This window comes from Hemiscyllium ocellatum, chromosome 32, assembly GCF_020745735.1.
Source record: "Hemiscyllium ocellatum isolate sHemOce1 chromosome 32, sHemOce1.pat.X.cur, whole genome shotgun sequence".
Lineage (NCBI taxonomy): Eukaryota > Metazoa > Chordata > Chondrichthyes > Orectolobiformes > Hemiscylliidae > Hemiscyllium > Hemiscyllium ocellatum.
The window spans coordinates 4,302,280-4,327,565 of NC_083432.1; the positions used below are offsets into that span (position 1 = coordinate 4,302,280).

At 46.4% G+C, this 25,286-nt stretch overlaps 1 protein-coding gene across 1 annotated transcript in view; it reads left to right on the top strand.

The window, feature by feature from the left end:
• ace (angiotensin I converting enzyme (peptidyl-dipeptidase A) 1) overlaps positions 1-25,286 on the top strand; it is a 162,640-nt gene that overhangs the window by 117,179 nt on the left and 20,175 nt on the right. The window contains exons 15-21 of the mRNA XM_060848532.1: positions 4,048-4,135; positions 8,437-8,580; positions 9,598-9,789; positions 13,697-13,794; positions 15,677-15,846; positions 18,018-18,241; positions 25,010-25,154. Coding sequence (XP_060704515.1) covers positions 4,048-4,135; positions 8,437-8,580; positions 9,598-9,789; positions 13,697-13,794; positions 15,677-15,846; positions 18,018-18,241; positions 25,010-25,154 — 1,061 coding nt within the window. The remainder of the gene's footprint in view (positions 1-4,047; positions 4,136-8,436; positions 8,581-9,597; positions 9,790-13,696; positions 13,795-15,676; positions 15,847-18,017; positions 18,242-25,009; positions 25,155-25,286) is intronic.

Sequence of the window (25,286 nt, forward strand, 5' to 3'; positions counted from 1 at the left end):
AAAAGATGTGCAGGTCAGGTGAATTGGCCGTGCTAAATTACCCATAGTGTTAGGTGCATTAGTCAGAGGGAGATGGGTCAGGATTGGTTACTCTTTGCATAGTCAGCGTGGACTGGTTGGGCCGAGGGGCCTGTTTCCACACTGTAGGGAATCTAATCTAAAGAAAAATTGGATTGAATTAGCTTTATTGTCACATGTATTCACATGAGTACAGTGAGAAATTTACAAAACACCATCTGAGGTACAAATTCTTAGGAGAAAATAAAAGAAAAATAAAGAAATGAAAAGTTCAGCTTTACTTAAATTAAAAACAGGGAAATAGAAAGCTCAGAACAACGGTCTCTCCAGTCCTGCCCATGCCAATCCCTAGCCTCTTGTCTGCATGGGGCCTTGACTCCAGACTACACTGGACTTCATCGTGAGGCTGGGAGACACCTGAAGGCCGGACGCTGAGACCGCGCTGAGGTCACATCAGACTGAAAGACCACCACGTGCCTCTGAGAGACCACTCCAGCAGGCCGGGAGACTGCCCGGCCAGGGTCCACACCACGACCAAAATCTGAGTCCACATCCAGGCGAGGGGTTCGGAACGTCACTGAGAAGGAAGAAGTCCCAAAACAAAATATACAAAAGAGAGAAAAAGGGAACAAACAAGAAAAAGAAATGGAGCGAGTGGACAGGCTCTGACTGATGCACCATACTCCAGCATCTTGGATGACCAAGAAAGGGAAAACAGAATATCGAGAAACATAAAGGCAGAGGCAAAGGTTTCTTCAGGTATACTAAAGGGAAACAAATAGCAAAGACAAACATGGGCCTATTATACAGAGAGAAGGAGAATTTATAATGGAGATTAGGGAAATAGCAGAGAAACGTAAAAATACTTCGGCTTCTATTTTTGCCATGAAAGGGAGTATCTCATTCATTGTGAAAATGCTTTAAGAAGTCAGGAATCACAAATCCTGATCCCAAATCCTGATCCCAAACATGGCATTTCTCATTTCCACAGTGGAGCCAATCAGTTACCCAATCAGGGGTTAAAGACCAGCTGCCCCCTGCTGGCAGGAAGCTGTGATGTGCAGTTTAAAGCAGCTCAGAGCAGATTGGTTCTTATTGCATTTCTTTTGGGGAGCAGCGGATATCATCCCAGCTCACCCTGGTGGTGGTAGTGGTTTATGTGAGATTTACTTCAGGCCAGATACGGTACCTGATGTGGTGATGCTTATATTATCCTTTATGACATAAGAAGCTAGGTATGGCTAACGTGGTGTTGAAGGATACAATGGACATTTATTCCAACCAGCTATTATTATAAAGCATTACATTCGCAGGCACATCACCGTCCGAGCTAACATTAAACTGTTCGGATATATGGTGCAGCCTTACTCCTGAGGCATATATCATTCTATAAGTGATCTGATTTAAGATCTCATCTGAGACACTTATACCATCAGGTCACATGTTATGCAATAGTGAGAATCAGGTGTGCTTTGGGGTTAGGTGCCAGGTTTTATTTTGGAGAGTCAAGTGCCATTTAAAATGGCTAACTGTGGAGAAGATTGGATGTAAAAGGTCCTCTCAAAGTGTCCAACTTGTCAAAATGTATCTAGAAGGCTGTAAAGGTACCCATTCTGAAGATGCGATGTTGTCCCTCCAGTTAGCTCTGTGATTCAGTGGACAGACACGTGAGCAGGACGCTGTGTTAAAGTGACCGGCTACAGGATGGTCAGGGTCCTGTGTGCACACGGACTGAAGGTGTTCCGCAAAGTGGTCACCCAGTCTGCGTTTGGTTTCTCCATTAGGGGCGGTGAACACAAGAGACCAGATTGAAGGAGGTCCAGGCGAAATGCTGCTTCACTTGGAAACCCTGTTTAGGATCTTATTGTGGACCATTGTGCACAGTCCCAAAATGTCCAGGTCAGGTGAATAGGCCATGCTAAATTGTCCCGTAGTGTTCGGTGCATTAGTCAGAGGGAAATGGGTTGGTGTGGACTTGTTGGGCCGAAGGGCCTGTTTCCACACTGTAGGGAATCTAATCATTTCTTCCCTTTGTTTTAGCTTGTTACATGCTGTTATCATGGCCTCTCTCCCCTCCCACCCTCTCCCCGGCCCCCATCCCACTGGGACTGGCTGTCCAAACCAGTCTGACAGGTAGACACACTATCGTTCCACCATTCTCACAATTCCGATCATGAAATCTGAACATTTTTTTCTCCACCAATACCCTACATCCACTTTCCCCACACCACCCCACTCCCCACCCCCACCCCAAACCATTGCATAAATGCTGTCACCTCCACACAACACTTCAGCTTTGATGAAGAATTATGGAGGCTTGAACCGTGAGCTTGCTCTCTCTCCCCATGGATGCTGCCTGACCCACTGAGACCTCCAGCATTCGCTGTTTTCAGGACAGATTCCAACATCTACGCTAATTTTCTTCTCCAGGATTTTTAAGTGGTTTGACAGGGTGAATGCTGAGAGGATGCTTCGCCCATAGAATCCCTACAGTGTGGAGGCAGGCTATTCAGCCCATTGAGTCAATACCGACCCTCCGAAGAGCATTACACCCAGACCCAGCCCACAGTTCCCAAGGCTAATCCACGTCGGCTTCACAACCCCCAACACACTGGGCAAATTGGCATGGCCCATCCTCTAACCTGCAAGAGGACTGTGAGAGGAAACTGGAGCGCCCAGAGGCACCCACGAAGACATGAGGAGAACATGCAAACACTACACAGACGGTCACCCGAGGCTGGAATTGAAACGATCTCCCTGGTGCTGGGAGGGAGCAGGGCTTACCACTGTATGACCATGCCACCCAAAAAAGCGTTTCTCAGACCAGAGGGCATAGTCTCAGAAGAAAGGGCTGCCAATTGAAGGTTGAGCGGAAGAGGAAGCTCTGCTCTCAGAGCGCTGCAACTCTCTGGAAGTCTGAGCCACAGAGACCTGTGAGGGGAGAACCTTTGAGTACATTCAAAGCTGAGATAAATTCTTGATCAGTTGAGGAATCAAGGGTTACAGGGAAAAGCCAGGACAGTGGTCAAGAGGAATGTTGGGTCAGCAATGATTCTGTTAAATGGCTTTTCTCATTGTGAAATAGTCATCGCATTGTACAGTATGCACTGTGAATTACTGATCCCCCTGTACAGTGTGATCAGTAATTCACACTGAATATTGTACAGTGGGATTTGTAATTCACATTAAATACTGTACAGTGGGATCAGTAATTCACACTGAATACTGTATATTGTCGTCAGTAATTCACAGTGAATACTGTACAGTGAGATCAATAATTCACAATGATTACTGTACATTCTGATGACTATTTCACAATGAGAAAAGCCATTTAACAGAATCATTACTGATCCAACATTCCTCTTGACCACTGTCCTGGCTTTTCCCTGTAACCCTTGATTCCTCAACTGATTCAGTGTGAATTACAGATCCCACTGTACAGTATTCAGTGTGAATTACTAATCACACTGTACAGTATTCAGTGTGAATTACTGATCGTACTGTACAGTGTTCAGTGTGAATTACTAATCACACTGTACAGTATTCAGTGTGAATTACTGATCGTACTGTACAGTGTTCAGTGTGAATTACTAATCACACTGTACAGTCTTCAGTGTGAATTACTGATCGTACTTTACAGTATTCAGTGTGAATTACTGATCCCCCTGTACAATATTAAATGTGAATTACTGATCGTACTGTAGAATATTCAGTGTGAATTACTGATCATACTATACAATATTCGGTGTGAATTACTAATCACACTGTACAATATTCAGTGTGTGTTATTGATCGCACTATACAGTATTCAGTGTGAATTACTGATTGTACTGTACAGTATTCAGTGTGTGTTATTGATTGCACTGTACAGTTTTCTGTGTGAATTACTGACAACAATGTGCTGCATTCAGTGTGAAATTTCTTCCAAGGTGTAGCATATTTAATCACCATAGCTGTGCACCTCGTGCTGTTGAGGTTATGGAACCTGAATAGCATGTTTTTAACAAGACATCATTTCTCTTTTTTCAGTACAACAATGTCTTGTCTGAAATGGAAACAACCTACAGTGTTGCAAAGGTATGTCGTACCAAAGGGACTTGTCACCCTCTCGATCCTGGTAAGTCATGGGCAGATATTTCATACCTTCACCCATCTAATGTGTTTAACAAATACCATTCAGTTGTTGCTGTGTGAACATACAACATCATTTGTACACTGTGATGTGAGTGTGTAATGCTTCTGGCAGACAGGTTTTGTCACTGTTACTCAACATTATCGCCCATCGGCTCTCACAGATTTTCTGTGTGTTCTGAGATGAGATATGAAAGAGCTCAGGTTTCTGGATCACGCCAACGAGATAAAGATGGAACGGTGTTTCCCAAACCTCTGTCCATTTGCAGGTCGTAGCTGTGGGATGTCAGTAATCACTAGCTTACTGCTGTGGGCATTTTCACAATTGGCTTTTCACTTTCCCATCAGCATTGACTAAGTATTCCCAGAGCACTGTCACAAGTATAAATATCACAATCGGGTTCTGGATGTTTTTGGCAGAAAGTAATGCAAACTAATGATTGTTTGATAACTACTAAGACTATTTACAAAGACATGATTCAGCATGATTTCATTAGAACCTTCTTCCCTCAGTTTTCAATTCAATGTGATCTGACATCACTGTATCATGTACTCTAGCTGTTAGTCTATCAGCTATGAATCCTGACTGGAAAACGCTGGGCTCCACTCGAGCTGATCTAACAGATCTCTACATATGCCCTTAAATTTAGATCTTTTGGCTGCATCTTCCAAGGTTTTTGTTCGGAAGTTGTCCAATCGGGTCTACTGTTTCCCTGCTGTAAAGCCTGAAATTCATATTCAGTAAATCTCAATGATTTGAGTTAAAAACCACACAACACCAAGTTATAGTCCAACAGGTTTAATTGGAAGCACACTAGCTTTCGGAGCGACGCTCCTTCATCAGGTGATAGTGGAGGACACGATTCTAAGGCACAGAATTTATAGCAAAAATTTACAGTGTGACGTCACTGAAACTATACATTAAAAATACCTTGATTGTCTGTTGAGTCTTTCATCTGTTTGAATACCATGATAGTTTCACTTCTTTCTGTATTAATCACAAAATGGTTTTGTAGAAGTTGCATTCTCGGGTTAGCTGTTAACAATGGTGATAGCTAGACAATATGTTGAAGGTGTTAGCCCCCTGTGTTCTCTGTCTATGACCTGATGTTTAGATTGATTCTAATCTAAAAAGTGAGATAACAGAGTTTTTCATAAATTCATGCAGTTTTTGAGCAAAGTACAATGTAACTCTGCAAGTACAAATTCACCCCACAAAATATATGTGTGCATGTGGGTCTTTGTCTGTCTGTGTGTGTGTGTGTCTGTCTGTCTGTCTGGATTGGGGGTTGTGAGTGTGAGAGAGAGTGTATGTGTGTATCTAGTGAGTGTAGAGTGTCTTAAGTCTGTGAGGGAGTGTGTGTGTGCGTGTCTGGGGTGGGGGGTTGTGAGTGCCTGTGAGAGAGAGTGTATATGTGTGAGCATGAGTGTAGAGTGGTCTAAGTGTCTGAGAGGATGCCTGTGTGAGTGTGGGAGTGTGTGTGTCTGTAAGGGTGTATGGGAGTGTCTGTGTGCGTATCTGTGTATATGTGTGTGCGTGTGTGTGTATGTATAGGAGTGTGTGTGTGTGTGTGTGTGTGTGTGTGTGTGTGTGTGTGTGTGTGTGTGTGTGTGTGTGTGTGTGTGTAGTGCAATGGTGATCACCTGTAATGTGACATGAACCCAAGGTCCTGGTTGAGGCCCTCCCTATGGGTACCAAACTTAGCTATCAGCCTCTGCTCTACCACTTTCCTCTGCTGCCTGTCCCGAAGTCTGCCTCGAAGTTTGGTCACCCGAAGGTCCAAGGTCGAGTGTCCTGGACCACTGAAGTGTTCCCCAACTGGGAGGGAACCCTCCTGTATGTTGACATGGTATTCGAACAGATGAAAGACTCAACAGACAATCAAGGTATTTTTCACTTGACTACACTGTAAATTTTTACTATAAGTTCTGTGCCTTGGAATTGTGTCCTCCACTATCACCTGATGAAGGTAGCGATGCTCCAAACGCTAGTGCTTCCAAATAAACTGGTTGGACTATAACCTGGTGTTGTGTGATTTTTAACTTTGTACATCCCAGTCCAACACCAGCACCTCCAAATCAATGATGTGATTGTGCCTGGAAGTGTGCAGTCAATATTTTCAAAACATTTGTTATTTTTGTGGTCGTCTTTGTGCAGCTCCCAGCTACGAACAAATGTAACCCTTTATTTACAGTCCACGGAAGGATGGAGCTAACACTTCACACCTGCTTTTCAGACAATTAATAAACATCACTGTGCATTTACTTAAACTTTTGAAATGTCTCAATGCACCATAGCCTTCAATTCATCGTAGCTTGGAGGCTTAGTGCAAAACAGGCCCTTTGAACATCTGTACATCCATTTTGACGTCATCAACCTTCTGTCAAGCTGCCTCCCTGGCAAGTTCCTGTGACACTTCAGCAGCTGGAAACAACACTTCACCAACCACAGAAACCCCTCAGTAACGGGCTGCCTGCTCTTTATTCCTGCAACATTAATGAAAGCATTAATATAATAGAAATATTGCCACCTACTCTCCAAGTGCTGGTGATGTGAGCATAGTCAATGGCTGAAGATTACAGCTATATCACATTACAAATTAGAAGTAGCAATAAGGCCATTCAGCCCATTGAGCCAGTTCTACTTTCTGATAAATTCGTGGCTAATCTGATTGTGACTACAATTCTACTTTCTGCCTATTCCAACAGCCTTTGAATCTCTTGTCTATCAAGAATCTACCTAACTCAGTATTAAGAATGTTCACTGACCCTACCTCCATTGCTTTCTGGGAAAGATATGGTGCAGACTCTCACTCCTCTGGAAGGACTAAGTTCTTATCTTAATTTTAAATGGGAGACCCTTGAATTTTAAACTTTGTCCCTTGGATTTTGTTTCTCCCACAAGGGAAACATCCTCTCAGCTTCTACCCTCTCAAATTCCCCTCCGGACTTTATATTTTTCAGTAAGGTCACCCATCTATTCTAAAACCGAAGGGAAGTGGGCCCAATCTGTCTAATCTTTCTTCACAAAAGAACCTCTTCATCCCAGGAATTAATCAGGTTCACCTTGTGGTCTCTAAATGTGGTCTCACCAAAGCATGACCCCACATGACTGTAGCAGAACGTTACAATTTTGATATTCCATTCCCCTTGCAGTAAATGACAATGCTGTGCATCTCCTAATCACTTCCTGAATGCGAATGTTTTCTGATGCGTGAACCCAGATGCACGGCTCCTTTTGGAAGGCGAAGTTTCAGTAATCCCTCTCCATTGAAATAATACGCCGCTGTTTTATTTCTTCCCACCAAAGTGGAGAGGTTCACATTTTCCCACTTAAAACTCCACCTATCAATATTTTTGTGCACTCACCCAACCTGTCTATATCCCTTTCAAGTTTTCTTGTCTCCTCTTCACAACCTATCTTGCAAATTTGGCTTCAATGCATCTGGTCCTGTTAGCCAAGTCATTGATATAGATTGGAAATAGTTGAGGCCTTGGTACTGATCCCTGTGGCACACAAATCTTAGCTTGTTCCTGCTCTGGATATTGATTCCCTGGGACAAGCCACTCTTTGGTATCACCAACAGCTGTGGCCTCTCGGCCATCATCAGAACCAGCTAACAATACAGACGTGGAAAGAAGCCTCAAGAACTGAACTGAATTGACAGTATACTGAGTAACTGAACCACTCTGCCCAGCTCAGTCAACAAAAACCTCAGTGCACCCACTTCAGTCCCTGTTCCCACTTACCCGTCAGGTTGACCTCTCCTTCAATAGCCCTGTCTGAGATCTGCTCCACCTGCTGACTGGTAAACCTCACAATTCACCAGTTTGGAAAACTTTCCTGCACTCTTCCTATTGGCATCACTTTACTTTAACTAGCTCTCATATCATGGCTTCAATATGAAATGTTTCTTAGAACTATACCAGTTCATTCTTACAGATGTAATGCTATGAATCTTCCAAATATCTTTTGTATAATTATGTGCAACACACACCTCACACTTAATTTCTACACAAATGGTTAAATAGAGGCAGACACATGACCCTGTCACCATAACCACGTAATGCATTACACACAAACTCATTTTTCAGGATTAGACAGAATCATTAGAATAAAAGTGACTTGTTTGTAAGGGTTTAATGAAGGAGAAGCCATTGAGCTGATGTTAGCTCTGATGCCTAGCGTGACTGGGTGCTGAAGCCCTGCAGGTTGTCACTAATTACCAAGACCCAGAGCTCCGTTGCCTTCAGTACCACACTGTCTGACCTGTCAATTACCCACAGATCTAACCGAGATCATGGCAACTTCAAACGACTACAACGAGCTGCTGTTTGCTTGGAAAGGCTGGAGAGACGCCTCGGGAAAGAAAATGAGGACCAACTTCAAGAGATATGTGGAGTTGAGCAACAAAGCAGCAAAACTGAATGGTGAGGCTGCTCCGGGGACGAGGGAACAGAACATACCTAACTTTCATTTGCTGAATACTCGACTGACTGTTATGACACTGCATCATCCCCTCCCCTCGCCACCCCTCCCCACCCACCACCACCCACCACTGTCAATCATCCAGTTTTCATATTCCCTGGATTAGACCATTAATTGTTTATCTAAAAGAAATGTAACTTCAAAGTTGGTCATATGAGTACTCTGTTTTCAATGTTAGAATCAAAACTCCCAAGGCACAGAGTAAAGCTCCCTCTGCACTATCCCCCATCAAACACTCCCAGGACAGGTTGGATACAGAGTAAAGCTCCCTCTACACCATCCCCATTAAACAGTCCCAGGACAGGGACAGAATGGGATTAGATACAGAGTAAAGCTCCCTCTGCACTCTCCCCCATCAAACACTCCCAGGACAGGTTGGATACAGAGTAAAGCTCCCTCTACACCATCCCCATTAAACAGTCCCAGGACAGGGACAGAATGGGGTTAGATACAGAGTAAAGCTCCCTCTGCACTCTCCCCCATCAAACACTCCCAGGACAGGGATAGCACAGGGTTAGATACAGAGTAAAGCTCCCTCTGCACTCTCCCCCATCAAACACTCCTAGGACAGGGACAGTACAGGGTTAGTAAAACTCCTTCTATTCTGTAACAAAATCAGAAATTGCTGAAAGAACCCTTCTGAATTATTTCTACACTGTCCCTATCAAACACTCACAGAACATGTAAATCTCAGGTTATATGATGAATTTTCCTACCTCCTGAACCAGCACTATGTGACCACAGGGGTGTAACAAGAAAAACTCCATGGAGTTAGCTCTTGCAACAGGTTATTAGGATTGTCAAAAATATGAGGGTTTTATTGTGTCACCCAGTCACAATGATTTCAATGTGCTCATGTGTCTCTCTCCCAGTGTGTGGGGAAATAAAGAACATTGAGTTAGTATGTGCTTTACTTTGGAATGATGTAATCTCTGTTTTCTTTCTCCCTCTGTTTCTAGGTCACGCTGATACAGGAGCTTTCTGGAGATCCCTTTATGATTCCAAAACTTTTGAAGCAGATTTGGAGAATATTTACAATGAATTGAAGCCCTTATACCTGAACCTGCACGCATATGTCAGGAGGGCATTATACAAGAAATATGGAGACAAATATGTCAACCTCAAGGGTCCAATCCCAGCCCATCTCTTGGGTAATGTAGATATTTAAAATGTCAACTTATTCAGGGTTCCACCTGAACATAGCTGCCAGATACCTCCTTTCTTTAATTCCACAGCTGCCCCTGGGTGTGTTTAATAAGAAGCAAGAATTCGTCTCCAAAATTCTGTTCCCAACCAGTGAACAAGTCCACACGCCACCTAATCAGGAAAAGTCAGTCAAACCTGACCTTCAGTCAGCGCTGTGGATGACACTGGATCCTTCTCTTTATCATAGATGGACAGATCATTGAGTTATGCAGCACGGAAACAGACCCTTCAGTCCAGCTCATCCATGCTGACCACGTCTCCTAAACTGAATGAGTCCCATTTGCCTGCGTTTGATCCATATCCCTCTAAACCTTTCCATTGTATTTTAAATGTTTTAATTGTACCCACCTCTACTACCTTACCTGGCAGCCCATTCCATATACACACCACCCTCTATGTGAAAAAGTTGCCCCTCAGGTCACTTCTAAATCTTTCCCCTCTCATCTTAAATCTATGCTGTCTAATTTTGGACTCCCCTCCCCTGGGGAAAATAGCTTGTCTACCTATGCCCCTCATTACTCTATAAACATCTGTAAGGTCACTCCCTCAGACTCTGACACTCCAGGGAAAAAAAGTCTCAGCCATTTCAACCTGTCCTTATAATTCAAACCCTCAAGTCTCAGTGACATCCTTGTGAATCTTGTTTGCATTGTTTTCAGTTTAATAACACCCTCACTTTGGCAGGGAGATCAGAATTGTACACATTCCTCCAAACTGTACACAGACCTGACCAAAGTCTGTATAGGTGGAAGATGATGGCCCAACTGCAGTACTCAATGCACTGACCAATGAAGGCAAACGCTTTCTTCATCATCCGCTCTATCTGTGAGGCCACGTTCAAGGGACTATGTACCAGCACCCCAGGTCTCTCTGTTCAACAAAGCCCACAAAACAATAACATTGTCTCTTTATTTGAAGATAAGACTATACACAGATAACAGTAACTGGAAAGCAATGCAGGCACAGCTGTCTATAAACATGAATTTAATAAGTGTGTCTATACAGGTACATATAACATCACCTCACTATCCCTAGACACTTCATGGTATTACCATTTACTGAATTTCATCCTAAAATGTCATCACTATCAATTGTCTGGAAGTTACCATTAATGAGAACTGAACTGAACTCACCATATAAATACAGTAGCTACAAGAGCAAGTCAGAGACTAGGAATGCTGCAGAGAGTAACTCACCTCCTGATTCCCCAATCCCTGCTGCCATCTATGAAGCACAAGTCAGGAATGTGATGGAACACTCCCCACTTACCTGGATGAGGGCAGCTGCAACAACACTCAAGAATCCTGATATCAAAGCAATCCACTTAAGTGACAGGAAATTCACAAACATCCATTCCTTTAACACCCATGCCCACCAGCAGCAGTGTTTACCATCTATGAAACTTACAGATCCACCTTCATCAGCCCCCTCCAAACTCACAACCATGAAACATCTAGAAGGATAAGAGCAGCATATACATGGGAAAATTCCTTCAGGTCACACACCACCTTGTCTTGGAAATAGATTGCTGTTCCTTCACCATAAATCTTGGAACTCCTTCTCAAACAACTCTGTGGCAGTCCATATAACAAATACACTGCAGTTGCAGTCTGTATACTAAATAGACTGCAGTGGCAGTCTGTATACCAAATTGGCTGCAGTGGCAGTCTGTATACTAAATAGACTGCAGTGGCAGTCCGTATACCAAATAGACTGCAGTGGCAGTCTGTAAACTAAATAGACTGCAGTGGCAGTCTGTGTACTAAATAAGTCTGTATACCAAATAGACTGCAGTGGGTCAACAAGCAGCTCATCAGCGCCATCTCCAGTGAAGTTGGGGAATGGGCAGCCAATGCAGGGCCAGCGAGTGACAGGCACGTCCCATGACTGAACAAGAAAATAGTGGGTTAGAGGGATTCAAACGGGAGGTTACAATAATGATGAACGCAGACTTGGAACAACACGTTCAAGGACTTTGGAACAGATGGTGAAGTCAGAAATCATTGGCGAGAACAAAGACTACAATTGTTCTTTTTAAATTACAAGAGAGTTGATGATAGTGGCATTAAAAAGAAAGAAGTGAGTAACTGAGGGGTTGTGGGCGTCAGGAAAGTGAGTTAGCTGAGAAATATGGGACAGCATTAGAAGGACAAAGGCCTCAGCTATAGTTTTCTATTCAGATCTGGATGCCACATGTTAGAAAGGATGTTGATGTCTCAGGCATAATGCAGAGATTTACCATAAAAGTATCAAGGATAAGAAACTTCCATTAGACAGAGCGACCAGAGGAACAAGCCTAAGAGGGGACTGTGAGAAGGATCCAGGTGCTCAATATAATGATAAAGGCTTGAGAAAGTAAACAGGGAAGCCTTCCTATGATACAATAGTATTGTCCCTACCTCTGGACTAAGGGCCCTGGGTTCAAATCCCACTTACTCCAGAGGTGTATAATAACATCTCTGAACAGGCTTATTAAAAGATACAGACAAAGTAGACAGATCCTTACTGCATCCTCACCTTTAATGATCTGCATTAACATTGATAGGCCTTGCATGAACATTTTTCAGGTGGAAATATGGGTGATTTACTGATAGTGGTTAATAGATGGGAAAGAAAATACCATGGGTGATTTGGCACTGCAAGAAAAATCATTCAATTATGCCTAAGAGCACTTCTGGATATTCAAAAAAAAACAATCAGAGAGAAATTGTTTCCAGACACAATGTGACTCATAAATAGTCCAGAGATGGGAAGATGGGAATCTGTGGTGAAAGGCCTGCAAGGTAATGGGTGCAGATTCAATAGCGACTCTAAAAAGGGAATTGAATGTGGAGTAATGTTACAGTGTTGTAGGAGAGTGAGGAATGTGGAGGAAGTACCTGCCATGGGCTAAATGGTCTTCTGCATTTTAAAGAGAAAATTTAAATGCCAGCTGGGATTGGTTCTGAAAGTTGAACGAGAGACAGAGGAAAATGTGCAGGTTTGAGGAAATTTGGGGTTTTCAAAGTTGACAGTGATTGAAACTATGCAATGGGTTTCTAGGTTTTCATGTGCTCCATCTTGAATTTATACATCAGTGTTTCCTCACGGGGTGTCACCCTCTGGTACACCCGGACCAACCAACCCAACCACCCCACCAACCCAACCACCCCATGGCTCAACACTTCAACTTCCCCTCCCACTCCACCAAGAACATGCAGGTCCTTGGACTCCTCCATCGCCAGACCATAGCAACACGATGGCTGGAGGAAGAGCGCCTCATCTTCCGCCTAGGAACCCTCCAACCACAAGGGATGAACTCAGATTTCTCCAGTTTCCTCATTTCGCCTCCCCCCACCTTGTCTCAGTCCCAACCCTCGAACTCAGCACTACCTTCCTAACCTGCAATCTTCTTCCTGACCTCTCTGCCCCACCCCCACTCTGGCCTATCACCCTCACCTTGACCTCCTTCCACCTATCACATTTCCAATGCCCCTCCCCCAAGTCCCTCCTCTCTACCTTTTATCTTAGCCTGCTTGACACACTTTCCTCATTCCTGAAGAAGGGCTCATGCCCGAAATGTTGATTCTCCTGCTCCTTGGATGCTGCCTGACCTGCTGCGCTTTTTCAGCAACACATTTTCAGCTCTGATCTCCACCATCTGCAGTCCTCACTTTTTCCAAAACCGACACAGCAGATTGAATGGCCTCCAGTGAGCCGTATAGGAGGGAAGGCCAGGTAACAGCTGTAGCTGCAGATGCTGTGAGCTGATATCGTTTTAAACATAAGTGTGAACAGTTGTCTAATCAATGCACAGTGTGAGAGTATTTCTGTCTTCTGCATCTGGCTAACATGACCATTCTGCTGTGTTAGGGAATATGTGGGCCCAATCATGGAACAATGTCTTCAAACTGCTGATCCCTTACCCCAGTGCCAGCCACGTTGATGCCACGCCTCAAATGATTGCCCAGGTTAGTCTCTTCCTTGGCACTCGTCTCCTCCGTCACCCTCTCCCCCATCTCCAGCTTCTTTGTTATGGTGGAGGTGGTGAATCTGGCTAAAGCACATGGCATCATATTTCACTAAGAGATAACAACAAAAAATGTAAACACTGAGTTAGACCGTCACAATCGAATCCTGGACTGTGTTATCCCAATATAATTCCCAGACTGTGTTATCCTAATATAATTCCCAGACTGTGTGATTACAATCCAATACTCAGACTGTGTGATCCAAATATAATTCCCAGACTGTTTGATCCCAATCCAATTCCCAGACTGTGTGATCACAATATAATTCCCAGGCTGTGTTATCCTAATCCAATCCTCAGACTGTGTGATCCCAAATCCAATACTCAGACTGTGTGATCCCAATCCAATTCCCAGATTGTGTTATCCCAATCCAATTCCCAGACTGTGTTATCCCAATCCAATACTCAGACTGTGTGATCCCAATCCAATTCCCAGACTGTGTGATCACAATATAATTCCCAGGCTGTGTGATCCCAAATCCAATACTCAGACTGTGTGATCCCAATCCAATTCCCAGATTGTGTGATCCCAATCCAATTCCCAGACTGTGTTATCCCAATCCAATCCTCAGACTGTGTTATCCCAATATACTTCCCAGACTGTGTGATCCCAAATCCAATACTCAGACTGTGTGATCCCAATCCAATTCCCAGACTGTGTGATCCCAAATCCAATACTCAGACTGTGTGATCCCAATCAAATCCCGGACTTTGTGATCCAAATTTAATTTGTCCCTGAGAAATCCCAATTGAATCCTGGACAGTGAAATCCCAGTAGAATTAGTCATAGTGAAATTCCAATTGAATTCCTTTCAGTGAGATCTCAGTCAAATCTGTCGCAGTAAGATTCCAATTGACTGTTTCAACATGAGCAGATAGATCCCAACGGAAAGGCACAGTGTCATCCAAATCACAAATGCACAGTGAGATCCCAATGTAAATCTCACCTCATAAGGGCAAGATCTAAACCCCACACAGCAGAATCCCATTCCAAGTCCTTACAGAGTGACCTCAAGATGAAAGGGAAGTTATCCACCTGGCTCTGCACTGTAAGATCCCAGCCTAACCACATGCTGCGAGATCCCTATCCTTCACAGAGTAGGATCCAAATATAAAGGCAGAGTGTGATAGAAATCTAAACCTGCACAGTGCAATCCCAACCATGCAATGGAGTCCCATTCAGTTCCTGCACGGTCTGATCCCATAAAACATGCAGGGAGAGTTTCCAATCTGAGTGCACACTGTGTGCTCCAAATCTATGCCAGTCGAACTGTAGTCTCTCAGAATAATGTTCTAATGTTAAAGTTATCTGCCTGTGTACTGTGAAGTTAGAGTGTCATTTACTAAGCGCCTCCAAATAAACCATCTTTCTGAACTCCATGTCTTGTGTGTTACAAGGCTGAGGAGAGAGGGACAGCAGACAGGAGGTGGGCGGTGGGAGATGGAGGTGACACTACTCCTCGGATTATAAAATGCCCACAGTGCAGAAAGAGGCCATTGAGTGTGCACTGACCTCTGAAAAGTATCCCACCCTGACTGAGCCAGATCCTAATCCCATGGCCCCACATTTCCCATGGCCAATCCACCCTAACCTATACATCTTTGGACTGTGAGAGGAAACTGGATCACCCGGAGGAAACTAACACAGACACGGGGAGAATGTGCCAACTCCACACAGACAGCCCCCCAAAGCTAAAATCGAACCTGGGTCCCTGGTGCTGTGAGGCAGCAGTGTTAACCATTGAGCCACCATTCCACCCACAATGCTCATGTTTGCTCCAATCAGTCCTGCTCCATTTAGTATAACCTTCTGTCGTCAACAGGGATGGACACCCATTAAAATGTTTAACGAATCAGACCAATTCTTCACATCACTTGGCCTCATTCCGATGCCAAAGGAATTCTGGGAGAAGTCGATGCTGGTGAAACCAACTGACCGGGAGGTTGTCTGCCATGCATCAGCCTGGGACTTCTTCAACAAGAAAGATTTCAGGTTAGTGTCAGGGGACTGCTGAGAGGTGATTTCCAGTCACAGCGAATGACATACATTCGGAATAACGTCACTAACATAGTAAAATTCCAGCGTGGAGATAACACACGGCTGGGTCTCACAGGCAGTAATTTGGAGACAGCCAGGCCCTCGGTTCTAATGACGTTGGATAACTATTGGGTATTACGGATCCCAAGTGCTCTCCATCACAAAATGCTGTGGAATCGTTTAAGCCATGCTCACGGGCAGATCCCACTGCTCAACAGAATACGGCCCACCAACTGTGCAGCACTCCCTCAGTATCACCTCCGACGGTGCAGCACTCCATCAGTATCACCTCTGACAGTGCAGCACTCCCTCAGTATCACTTCCGACAGTGCAGCACTCCCTCAGTATCACCTCCGACGGTGCAGCACTCCCTCAGTATCACCTCCGACGGTGCAGCACTCCCTCAGTATCACCTCCGACGGTGCAGCACTCCCTCAGTATCACTTCCGACGGTGCAGCACTCCCTCAGTATCACCTCCGACGGTGCATCACTCCCTCAGTATCACCTCCGACGGTGCATCACTCCCTCAGTATCACCTCCGACGGTGCATCACTCCCTCAGTATCACCTCCGACGGTGCAGCACTCCCTCAGTATCACCTCCGACAGTGCAGCACTCCCTCAGTATCACCTCCGACGGTGCAGCACTCCCTCAGTATCACCTCCGACGGTGCAGCACTCCCTCAGTATCACTTCCGACGGTGCAGCACTCCCTCAGTATCACTTCCGACGGTGCAGCACTCCCTCAGTATCACCTCCGACAGTGCAGCACTCCCTCAGTATCACCTCCGACAGTGCAGCACTCCCTCAGTATCACCTCTGACAGTGTAGCACTCCCTCAGTATCACCTCCGACGGTGCAGCATTCCCTCAGTATCACCTCCGACAGTGCAGCACTCTCTCAGTATCACCTCTGACAGTGTAGCACTCCCTCAGTATCACCTCTGACAGTGTAGCACTCCCTCAGTATGACATCCGACAGTGCAGCACTCCATCAGTATCACCTCTGACAGTGTAGCACTCCCTCAGTATCACTTCCGACAGTGCAGCACTCCCTCAGTATCACCTTCGACAGTGCAGCACTCTCTCAGTATCACCTCCGACAGTGCAGCACTCCCTCAGTATCACCTCCGATAGTGCAGCATTCGCTCAGTATAGAACTGGCCCAGGGTGATGGACTATCATGAAACTGGCCAGTTTGCCCCCTTTCTCTGAGTGTTCGTATGTTTCTCTCTCATGAAGCTGTGTTGTTGCAGAGCATTTGATCGCTGTATGGTTTTTAGCCACCAGCTGCTGCTTATTTTATTTTAAGAAGAAACTCTGCTCTTTTTTTTCTGATATACCTCTGCCACTGCCTTACTCCAGAATTCCTGACCTTTCCTCTCCCCTACCCCTTGCAAGGTCAGGTTACTGCACCGTCTCCTGTTCACCTGACAGTTCAAACACCACCTTCAGCAACCTCTCACACAATCAGCCAATAATCCCAAGTTGGTGAAGGTTGTTGAATAGAATCCCTGCAGTGTGGGAGCAGGTCTTCAGTGTCCACATCAACCCTCCAAACAGCACCCCACCCAGACCCACCCTATCCATGTAACCTTGCATTTCCCTTGGTCAACCCACATAATCTGCACATCTTCCAACAGTGGGAGGAACACCACACAGACACAGGGAGAATGTCCACACATTTGCCCAAGGGTGGGGTTGAACCCAGGTCCCTGGTGCTGTGGGGCAGCTGTGCTAACCACTGAGCCACCATGCTGTCCTCTCCACAATTCCCCTAAACAGTGGTTTACTAAATGGTTTACTTAGAGTGAGGTCAAAATGAGGTCTGCAGATGCTGGAGATCAGAGCTGAAAATGTGTTGCTGGTTAAAGCACAGCAGGTCAGGCAGCATCCAAGGAACAGGAAATTCGACGTTTCGGGCATAAGCCCTTCATCAGGAAGAAGGGCTCTGGCCCAAAACGTCGAATTTCCTGTTCCTTGGATGCTGCCTAACCTGCTGTGCTTTAACCAGCAACACATTTTCAGCATAAATGGTTTACTTAGTAAACAGTGGTTTACTAAGAGAGCTGTTTCCTTTGTCAAGTGATGTGAAGATTCTCTCAGGATTTGTTTGTTGTTCTGACAGGATTAAACAGTGCACCGTGGTGAACATGGAAGACCTGATAACAGTGCACCATGAAATGGGCCACGTTCAATACTTCCTTCAGTACAAAGACCAGCATATCTCATTCCGAGATGGGGCCAACCCTGGGTTTCATGAGGCCATTGGTGATGTGATGGCTCTGTCGGTATCCACTCCCAAACATCTCCACAGCATCGGGCTCCTTGACAAAGTGGAAAACAACACAGGTAACTGCAATCTCTTTCCTGTGGTGTGTCACTGAGCTCTAGGTCACTGGCGGTCAGCTATAAGAACTGCATGCAGCCATTGAGCATTGGCCGGAGTGGGGTGGGGGCGGAGAGGTCAGGAAGAGGATTGCAGGTTAGGAGGGCGGTGCTGAGTTGAGGGAACCGACTGAGACAAGGTGGGGGGAGGGGAAATGAGGAAACTGGAGAAATCTGAATTCATACCTTGTGGTTGGAGGGTTCCCAGGCGGAAGATGAGGCTCTCCTCCTCCAGCCGTCGTGTAGTTGTGTTCTGCCGGTGGAGGAGTCCAAGGACCTGCATGTCCTCGGTGGAGTGGGAGGGAGAGTTAAAGTGTTGAGCCACGGGGTGATTGGGTTGGTTGGTTCGGGCGGCCCGGAGGTGTTCTCTGAAGCGTTCCGCAAGTAAGCGGCCTGTCTCACCAATATAGAGGAGACAGGCCGCTTACTTGCGGAACGCTTCAGAGAACACCTCCGGGCCACCCAAACCAACCAACCCAATCACCCCGTGGCTCAACACTTTAACTCCCCCTCCCACTCCACCGAGGACATGCAGGTCCTTGGACTCCTCCACCGGCAGAACATAACAACACGACGGCTGGAGGAGGAGCGCCTCATCTTCCACCTGGGAACCCTCCAACCACAAGGTATGAATTCAGATTTCTCCAGTTTCCTCATTTCCCCTCCCCCCACCTTGTCTCAGTCGGTTCCCTCAACTCAGCACCGCCCTCCTAACCTGCAATCCTCTTCCTGACCTCTCCGCCCCCACCCCACTCCGGCCTATCACCCTCACCTTGACCTCCTTCCACCTATCCCACCTCCATCGCCCCTCCCCCTAGTCCCTCCTCCCTACCTTTTATCTTAGCCTGCTTGGCTCTCTCTCTCTTATTCCTGATGAAGGGCTTATGCTCGAAACGTCGAATTCTCTATTCCTGAGATGCTGCCTGGCCTGCTGTGTTCCCCCAGCCTCCTGCCTGTCCCCTCCTGATGCTGCCTGCCTTGCTGTGTTCCCCCAGCCTCCTGCCTGTCCCCTCCTGATGCTGCCTGCCTTGCTGTGTTCCCCCAGCCTCCTGCCTGTCCCCCCTGATGCTGCCTGCCTTGCTGTGTTCCCCCAGCCTCCTGCCTGTCCCCTCCTGATGCTGCCTGCCTTGCTGTGTTCCCCCAGCCTCCTGCCTGTCCCCTCCTGATGCTGCCTGCCTTGCTGTGTTCCCCCAGCCTCCTGCCTGTCCCCTCCTGATGCTGCCTGCCTTGCTGTGTTCCCCCAGCCTCCTGCCTGTCCCCCCTGATGCTGCCTGCCTTGCTGTGTTCCCCCAGCCTCCTGCCTGTCCCTCCTGATGCTGCCTGCCTTGCTGTGTTCCCCCAGCCTCCTGCCTGTCCCTCCTGATGCTGCCTGCCTTGTTGTGTTCCCCCAGCCTCCTGCCTGTCCCTCCTGATGCTGCCTGCCTTGCTGTGTTCCCCCAGCCTCCTGCCTGCCCCTCCTGATGCTGCCTGCCTTGCTGTGTTCCCCCAGCCTCCTGCCTGTCCCTCCTGATGCTGCCTGCCTTGCTGTGTTCCCCCAGCCTCCTGCCTGTCCCTCCTGATGCTGCCTGCCTTGCTGTGTTCCCCCAGCCTCCTGCCTGTCTACATTGAAGTCCAGCATCTGCAGTAATTTTGTCTCTGAGATCATCTCACTCAGCCTGTTCAGAGATATCAATGCACAGCTCAAGAGCAAATGGAACTTGAACTCAGGCCTTCTGGCTGAGAGAAAGGTACTGAGAGGGAGGGACTGAGGGGGAGGTACTGAGAGGGAGGTACTGGGGGGTAGGCACTGAGAGGGATGCACTTACAAGGAGGTACTGAGGGGCAGGTACTGAGGGGGAGGTACTGAGAGGGAGGTACTGGGGGGTAGGTACTGAGAGAAAGGTACTGAGAGGGAGGGACTGAGGGGTAGGTACTGAGGGGGAGGTACTGAGGGGCAGGTACTGAGGGGGAGGTACTGAGGGGTAGGTACTGAGGGGGAGGTACTGAGGGGTAGGTACTGAGGGGGAGGTACTGAGGGGTAGGTACTGAGAAGGAGATACAGAGAGGGAGGTACTGGGGGTAGGTACTGAGGGGTAGGTACTGAGGGGTAGGTACTGAGGGGGAGGTACTGGGGGGTAGGTACTGAGGGGAAGGTACTGAGGGGGAGGTACTGAGGGGAAGGTACTGAGAAGGAGGTACTGAGAGGGAGGTACTGGGGGTAGGAACTGAGGGGTAGGTACTGACAGGGAGATACTGAGAGGGAGGTACTGGGGTGTAGGTACTGAGGGGTAGGTACTGAGAGGGTGGTGCTGAGGGGTAGCTACTGAGAGGGAGGTACTGAGAGGGAGGTACTGAGAGGGAGGTACTGAGGGGTAGGTACTGAGAGTGAGGTACTGAGAGTGAGGTATTGAGAGGGAGGTACAGAGATGGAGGTACTGAGGGGTAAGTACTGAGGGGTAGGTACTGAGTGGGAGGTACTGAGGGGTAGGTACTGAGGGGGAGGTACTGAGGGGCAGGTACTGAGGGGTAGGTACTGAGGGGTAGGTACTGAGGGATAGGTACTGAGAGGGAGGTACTGAGGGGCAGGTACTGAGAGGAAGGTATTCCTGTTGTACCACAAGAGAACAGAGAGATGCTTGCTTCATTAAACACAGCAAGATCAGACCAGCAAGAGGTCATTTAAGCCCCTTGATCCTGTTCCACCAATCAATGAGTTCTTGGCTGATCTGAATGATGTTGTAAGTTTTTGCGAACTCGGATTATCTTTCACTGATTGAAACGTATCAGTCTGAGCCTGAAATTAACTAATGACTGAGCATAAACTGCTGTTTGCAGAAGATAAATTAAACTTGTATGATCTTTTTCGAGGAGAGAGGAGTCTCAGTTTCCCTGGGAATAATTTGTCTCCTTTAGTCTGAGATTCCCAAACCAGCCGAAATACATTCCCTCTGTCAAAATATTCTTTCACTGTTTGATGCCTTTGAAATCTCCAATTAATGACCCCAAAGCTTCTCAAATGCAACCTATACAACCCCAGTGTGTTAGCCTAGAGGGGGATCTCCCCTTGGAACTTGTGCAGGTCCAACAGCAAAGTACCTGTAACAGTGCAGCACCCACACCACTATACCTGCAAAAGTGCAGCAGCGACACCACTGTACCTGCAACAGTGCAGCACCAATACCACTGTACCTGCAACAGTGCAGCACCAACACCACTGTACCTGCAACAGTACAGCACCAACACCACTGTATCAGCAACAGTGCAGGACCAACACCACTGTACTTGCAACATTGCAACACCAATACCACTGTACATGTAACAGTGCCGTTCCAACAACACTACCTGCATCAGTGCAGTTCCAACACCATATTAACTGTAACAATGCAGCTCCAACACCATAGTCACTGTAACAGTGCAACAAGAACACCATCATACCTGTAACAGTGCAACTCCAACACCATAGTACCTGTAACAGTGCAACTCCAACACCATCGTACCTGCAACAGTGCAGCTCCAACACCATAGTATCTGTAACAGTGCAGCACCAACACCATAGTACCTGTAACAGTGCAGCACCAACACCATAGTACCTGTAACAGTGCAGCACCAACACCATAGTCACTGTAACAGTGCAACTCCAACACCATAGTACCTGTAACAGTGCAACTCCAACACCATAGTAACTGTAACAGTGCAGCACCAACACCATAGTAACTGTAACAGTGCAACTCCAACACCATAGTAACTGTAACAGTGCAACTCCAAGACCATAGTACCTGTAACAGTGCAGCACCAACACCATAGTAACTGTAACAGTGCAACTCCAACACCATAGTACCTGTAACAGTGCAACTCCAACACCATAGTAACTGTAACAGTGCAACTCCAACACCATCGTACCTGTAACAGTGCAGCACCAACACCATAGTACCTGTAACAGTGAAACTCCAACACCATAGTACCTGTAACAGTGCAGCACCAACACCATAGTACCTGTAACAGTGCAGCACCAACACCATAGTACCTGTAACAGTGCAACTCCAACACCATAGTACCTGTAACAGTGCAGCACCAACACCATAGTACCTGTAACAGTGCAACTCCAACACCATCGTACCTGTAACAGTGCAGCACCAACACCATAGTAACTGTAACAGTGCAACTCCAACACCATAGTACCTGTAACAGTGCAGCACCAACACCATAGTACCTGTAACAGTGCAACTCCAACACCATAGTACCTGTAACAGTGCAGCACCAACACCATAGTACCTGTAACAGTGCAACTCCAACACCATAGTACCTGTAACAGTGCAGCACCAACACCATAGTACCTGTAACAGTGCAACTCCAACACCATAGTACCTGTAACAGTGCAGCACCAACACCATAGTACCTGTAACAGTGCAACTCCAACACCATAATACCTGTAACAGTGCAGCACCAACACCATAGTACCTGTAACAGTGCAGCTCCAACACCATAGTACCTGTAACAGTACAGCTCCAACACCATAGTACCTGTAACAGTGCAGCACCAACACCATAGTAACTGTAACAGTGCAACTCCAACACCATAGTACCTGTAACAGTGCAGCACCAACACCATAGTACCTGTAACAGTGCAACTCCAACACCATAGTACCTGTAACAGTGCAGCACCAACACCATAGTACCTGTAACAGTGCAACTCCAACACCATAGTACCTGTAACAGTGCAGCTCCAACACCATAGTACCTGTAACAGTACAGCTCCAACACCATAGTACCTGTAACAGTGCAGCACCAACACCATAGTAACTGTAACAGTGCAACTCCAACACCATAGTACCTGTAACAGTGCAGCACCAACACCATAGTACCTGTAACAGTGCAACTCCAACACCATAGTACCTGTAACAGTGCAGCACCAACACCATAGTACCTGTAACAGTGCAGCACCAACACCATCGTACCTGTAACAGTGCATCTCCAACACCATAGTAACTGTAACAGTGCAGCACCAACACCATCGTACCTGTAACAGTGCATCTCCAACACCATAGTAACTGTAACAGTGCAGCTCCAACACCATCGTACCTGTAACAGTGCATCTCCAACACCATAGTAACTGTAACAGTGCAGCACCAACACCATCGTACCTGTAACAGTGCATCTCCAACACCATAGTACCTGTAACAGTGCAGCACCAACACCATCGTACCTGTAACACCCTACTTGCTCCGATTATAATACTCAGCTCCACGTCGAGGCTGATGTGCCAGACGTGAAGTTACTGGCAACTCTGGTTACAGCTTTTAGAAAGATGGGAAATTGATGGAAAGGTAGATTGCAGCAGAATATCTCATCAAGCAACAAGGCTGAAATAAAGGGAGCAATGGGCAGAGTGTCCAAAATATCTGGGTCCAATTTGCTTTGAAGGTTAATCGGATAATTCGTGCAGATTGGCCAGTTTTCTGCAGCAGGATTCGGTCCAATGATGTTCCAGCAGGGGGCACAGCTTCATTTTGTTTATTCGTTCAGGGAATGTGAGCATCACTGGCAGGGGCAGCGTTTATTCTCCCATCCCTAATTACCCCTTGAGAAGATAATGATGAGCCACATTCTTGAACCTCTGCAATCCATTTGGTGCAGGTACACCCACAGTTTATTGGACACAGGGTGTGACACTACAGGAACCATGAGATATTACCAAGTCAGGACGGTGAGGGGCTTGGAGGGGAACCTGCAGGGGGTGGTCATTGGTTCCCATGTCTCTGCTGTACTTGTCCTTCTAGGTGGTGGTGGTCATGGACTTGGAGGAGGCTTGGTAAATTTCTTGAAGATTCACAGATAAACCCTGAGGCTTACCGTCGGTATCATTGGGACTGAGGTTTGAAAGAAGGTTTCAGAAACCAGTGTTTTCAACCAAGGCAGAAGGATGTGAGAGGTGCTTTAACTCTCGGTATAAGAAAGTACTGGATGTTGGAAATGAAGAATTCAATTTAACCTCTTACATCTGGACAAATAGAGATTATTCTCAACTATTGTGAGACAAATGGAGGGTTGCTATCAACTTGTTCGATTGCAAAGTGCACACAGCAGATACAGAGAGTTGTTACAGCAGATACAGAGGGTTCTCACAGCAGATACAGAGGCTGTCACAGCAGATACAGAGGGCTGTCACAGCAGATACAGAGGGTTCTCACAGCAGATACAGAGAGCTGTTACAGCAGATATAGAGGGCTGTCACAGCAGATACAGAGGGTTCTCACAGCAGATACAGAGGGCTGTTACAGCAGATACAGAGGGTTCTCACAGCAGATACAGAGGGCTGTTACAGCAGATACAGAGGCTGTCACAGCAGATACAGAGGGCTGTCACAGCAGATACAGAGGGTTCTCACAGCAGATACAGAGAGCTGTTACAGCAGATATAGAGGGCTGTCACAGCAGATACAGAGGGTTCTCACAGCAGATACAGAGGGCTGTTACAGCAGATACAGAGGGCTGTCACAGCAGGTAGTGATACAAGCAAAAACAAAATCCAGAAACAGATAGATACTGTGATAAGGAAGTGGATGGATGAGCTAAGATGGGTGAAATGTCTTTCTAATTTGCACTATATTGTGCAGTTCCTCTCTTCAGTTTGATGACAGGGGTCTACTGACACCACACTTTGTGTCAGAAAGTTAAATTATTGTGGAGAAATAATTAATTCTTGAAATACCAAGACAAATTGTGAAATATAATTTCCAGCCATTTCTCTTTCCCAGAGAGTGACATTAACTACCTGATGAGCATAGCCTTGGACAAGATCGCATTCCTTCCATTTAGCTACCTCATGGACCAATGGCGATGGAAGGTGTTCGATGGGCGGATCCCAGAAGATGTTTACAACCAGGAATGGTGGAATCTCAGGTACAGTACAGGGATAAGTTCATGTAAAATAACAGCAGAGAGAGAGCCAAAGAACATCAAGTGTCAGAGGAAGGAGAGCTTCAGAGAAAAGAGAAAAATATTCCTCCTGTAGGTAACAGTGTGAGACAGAGA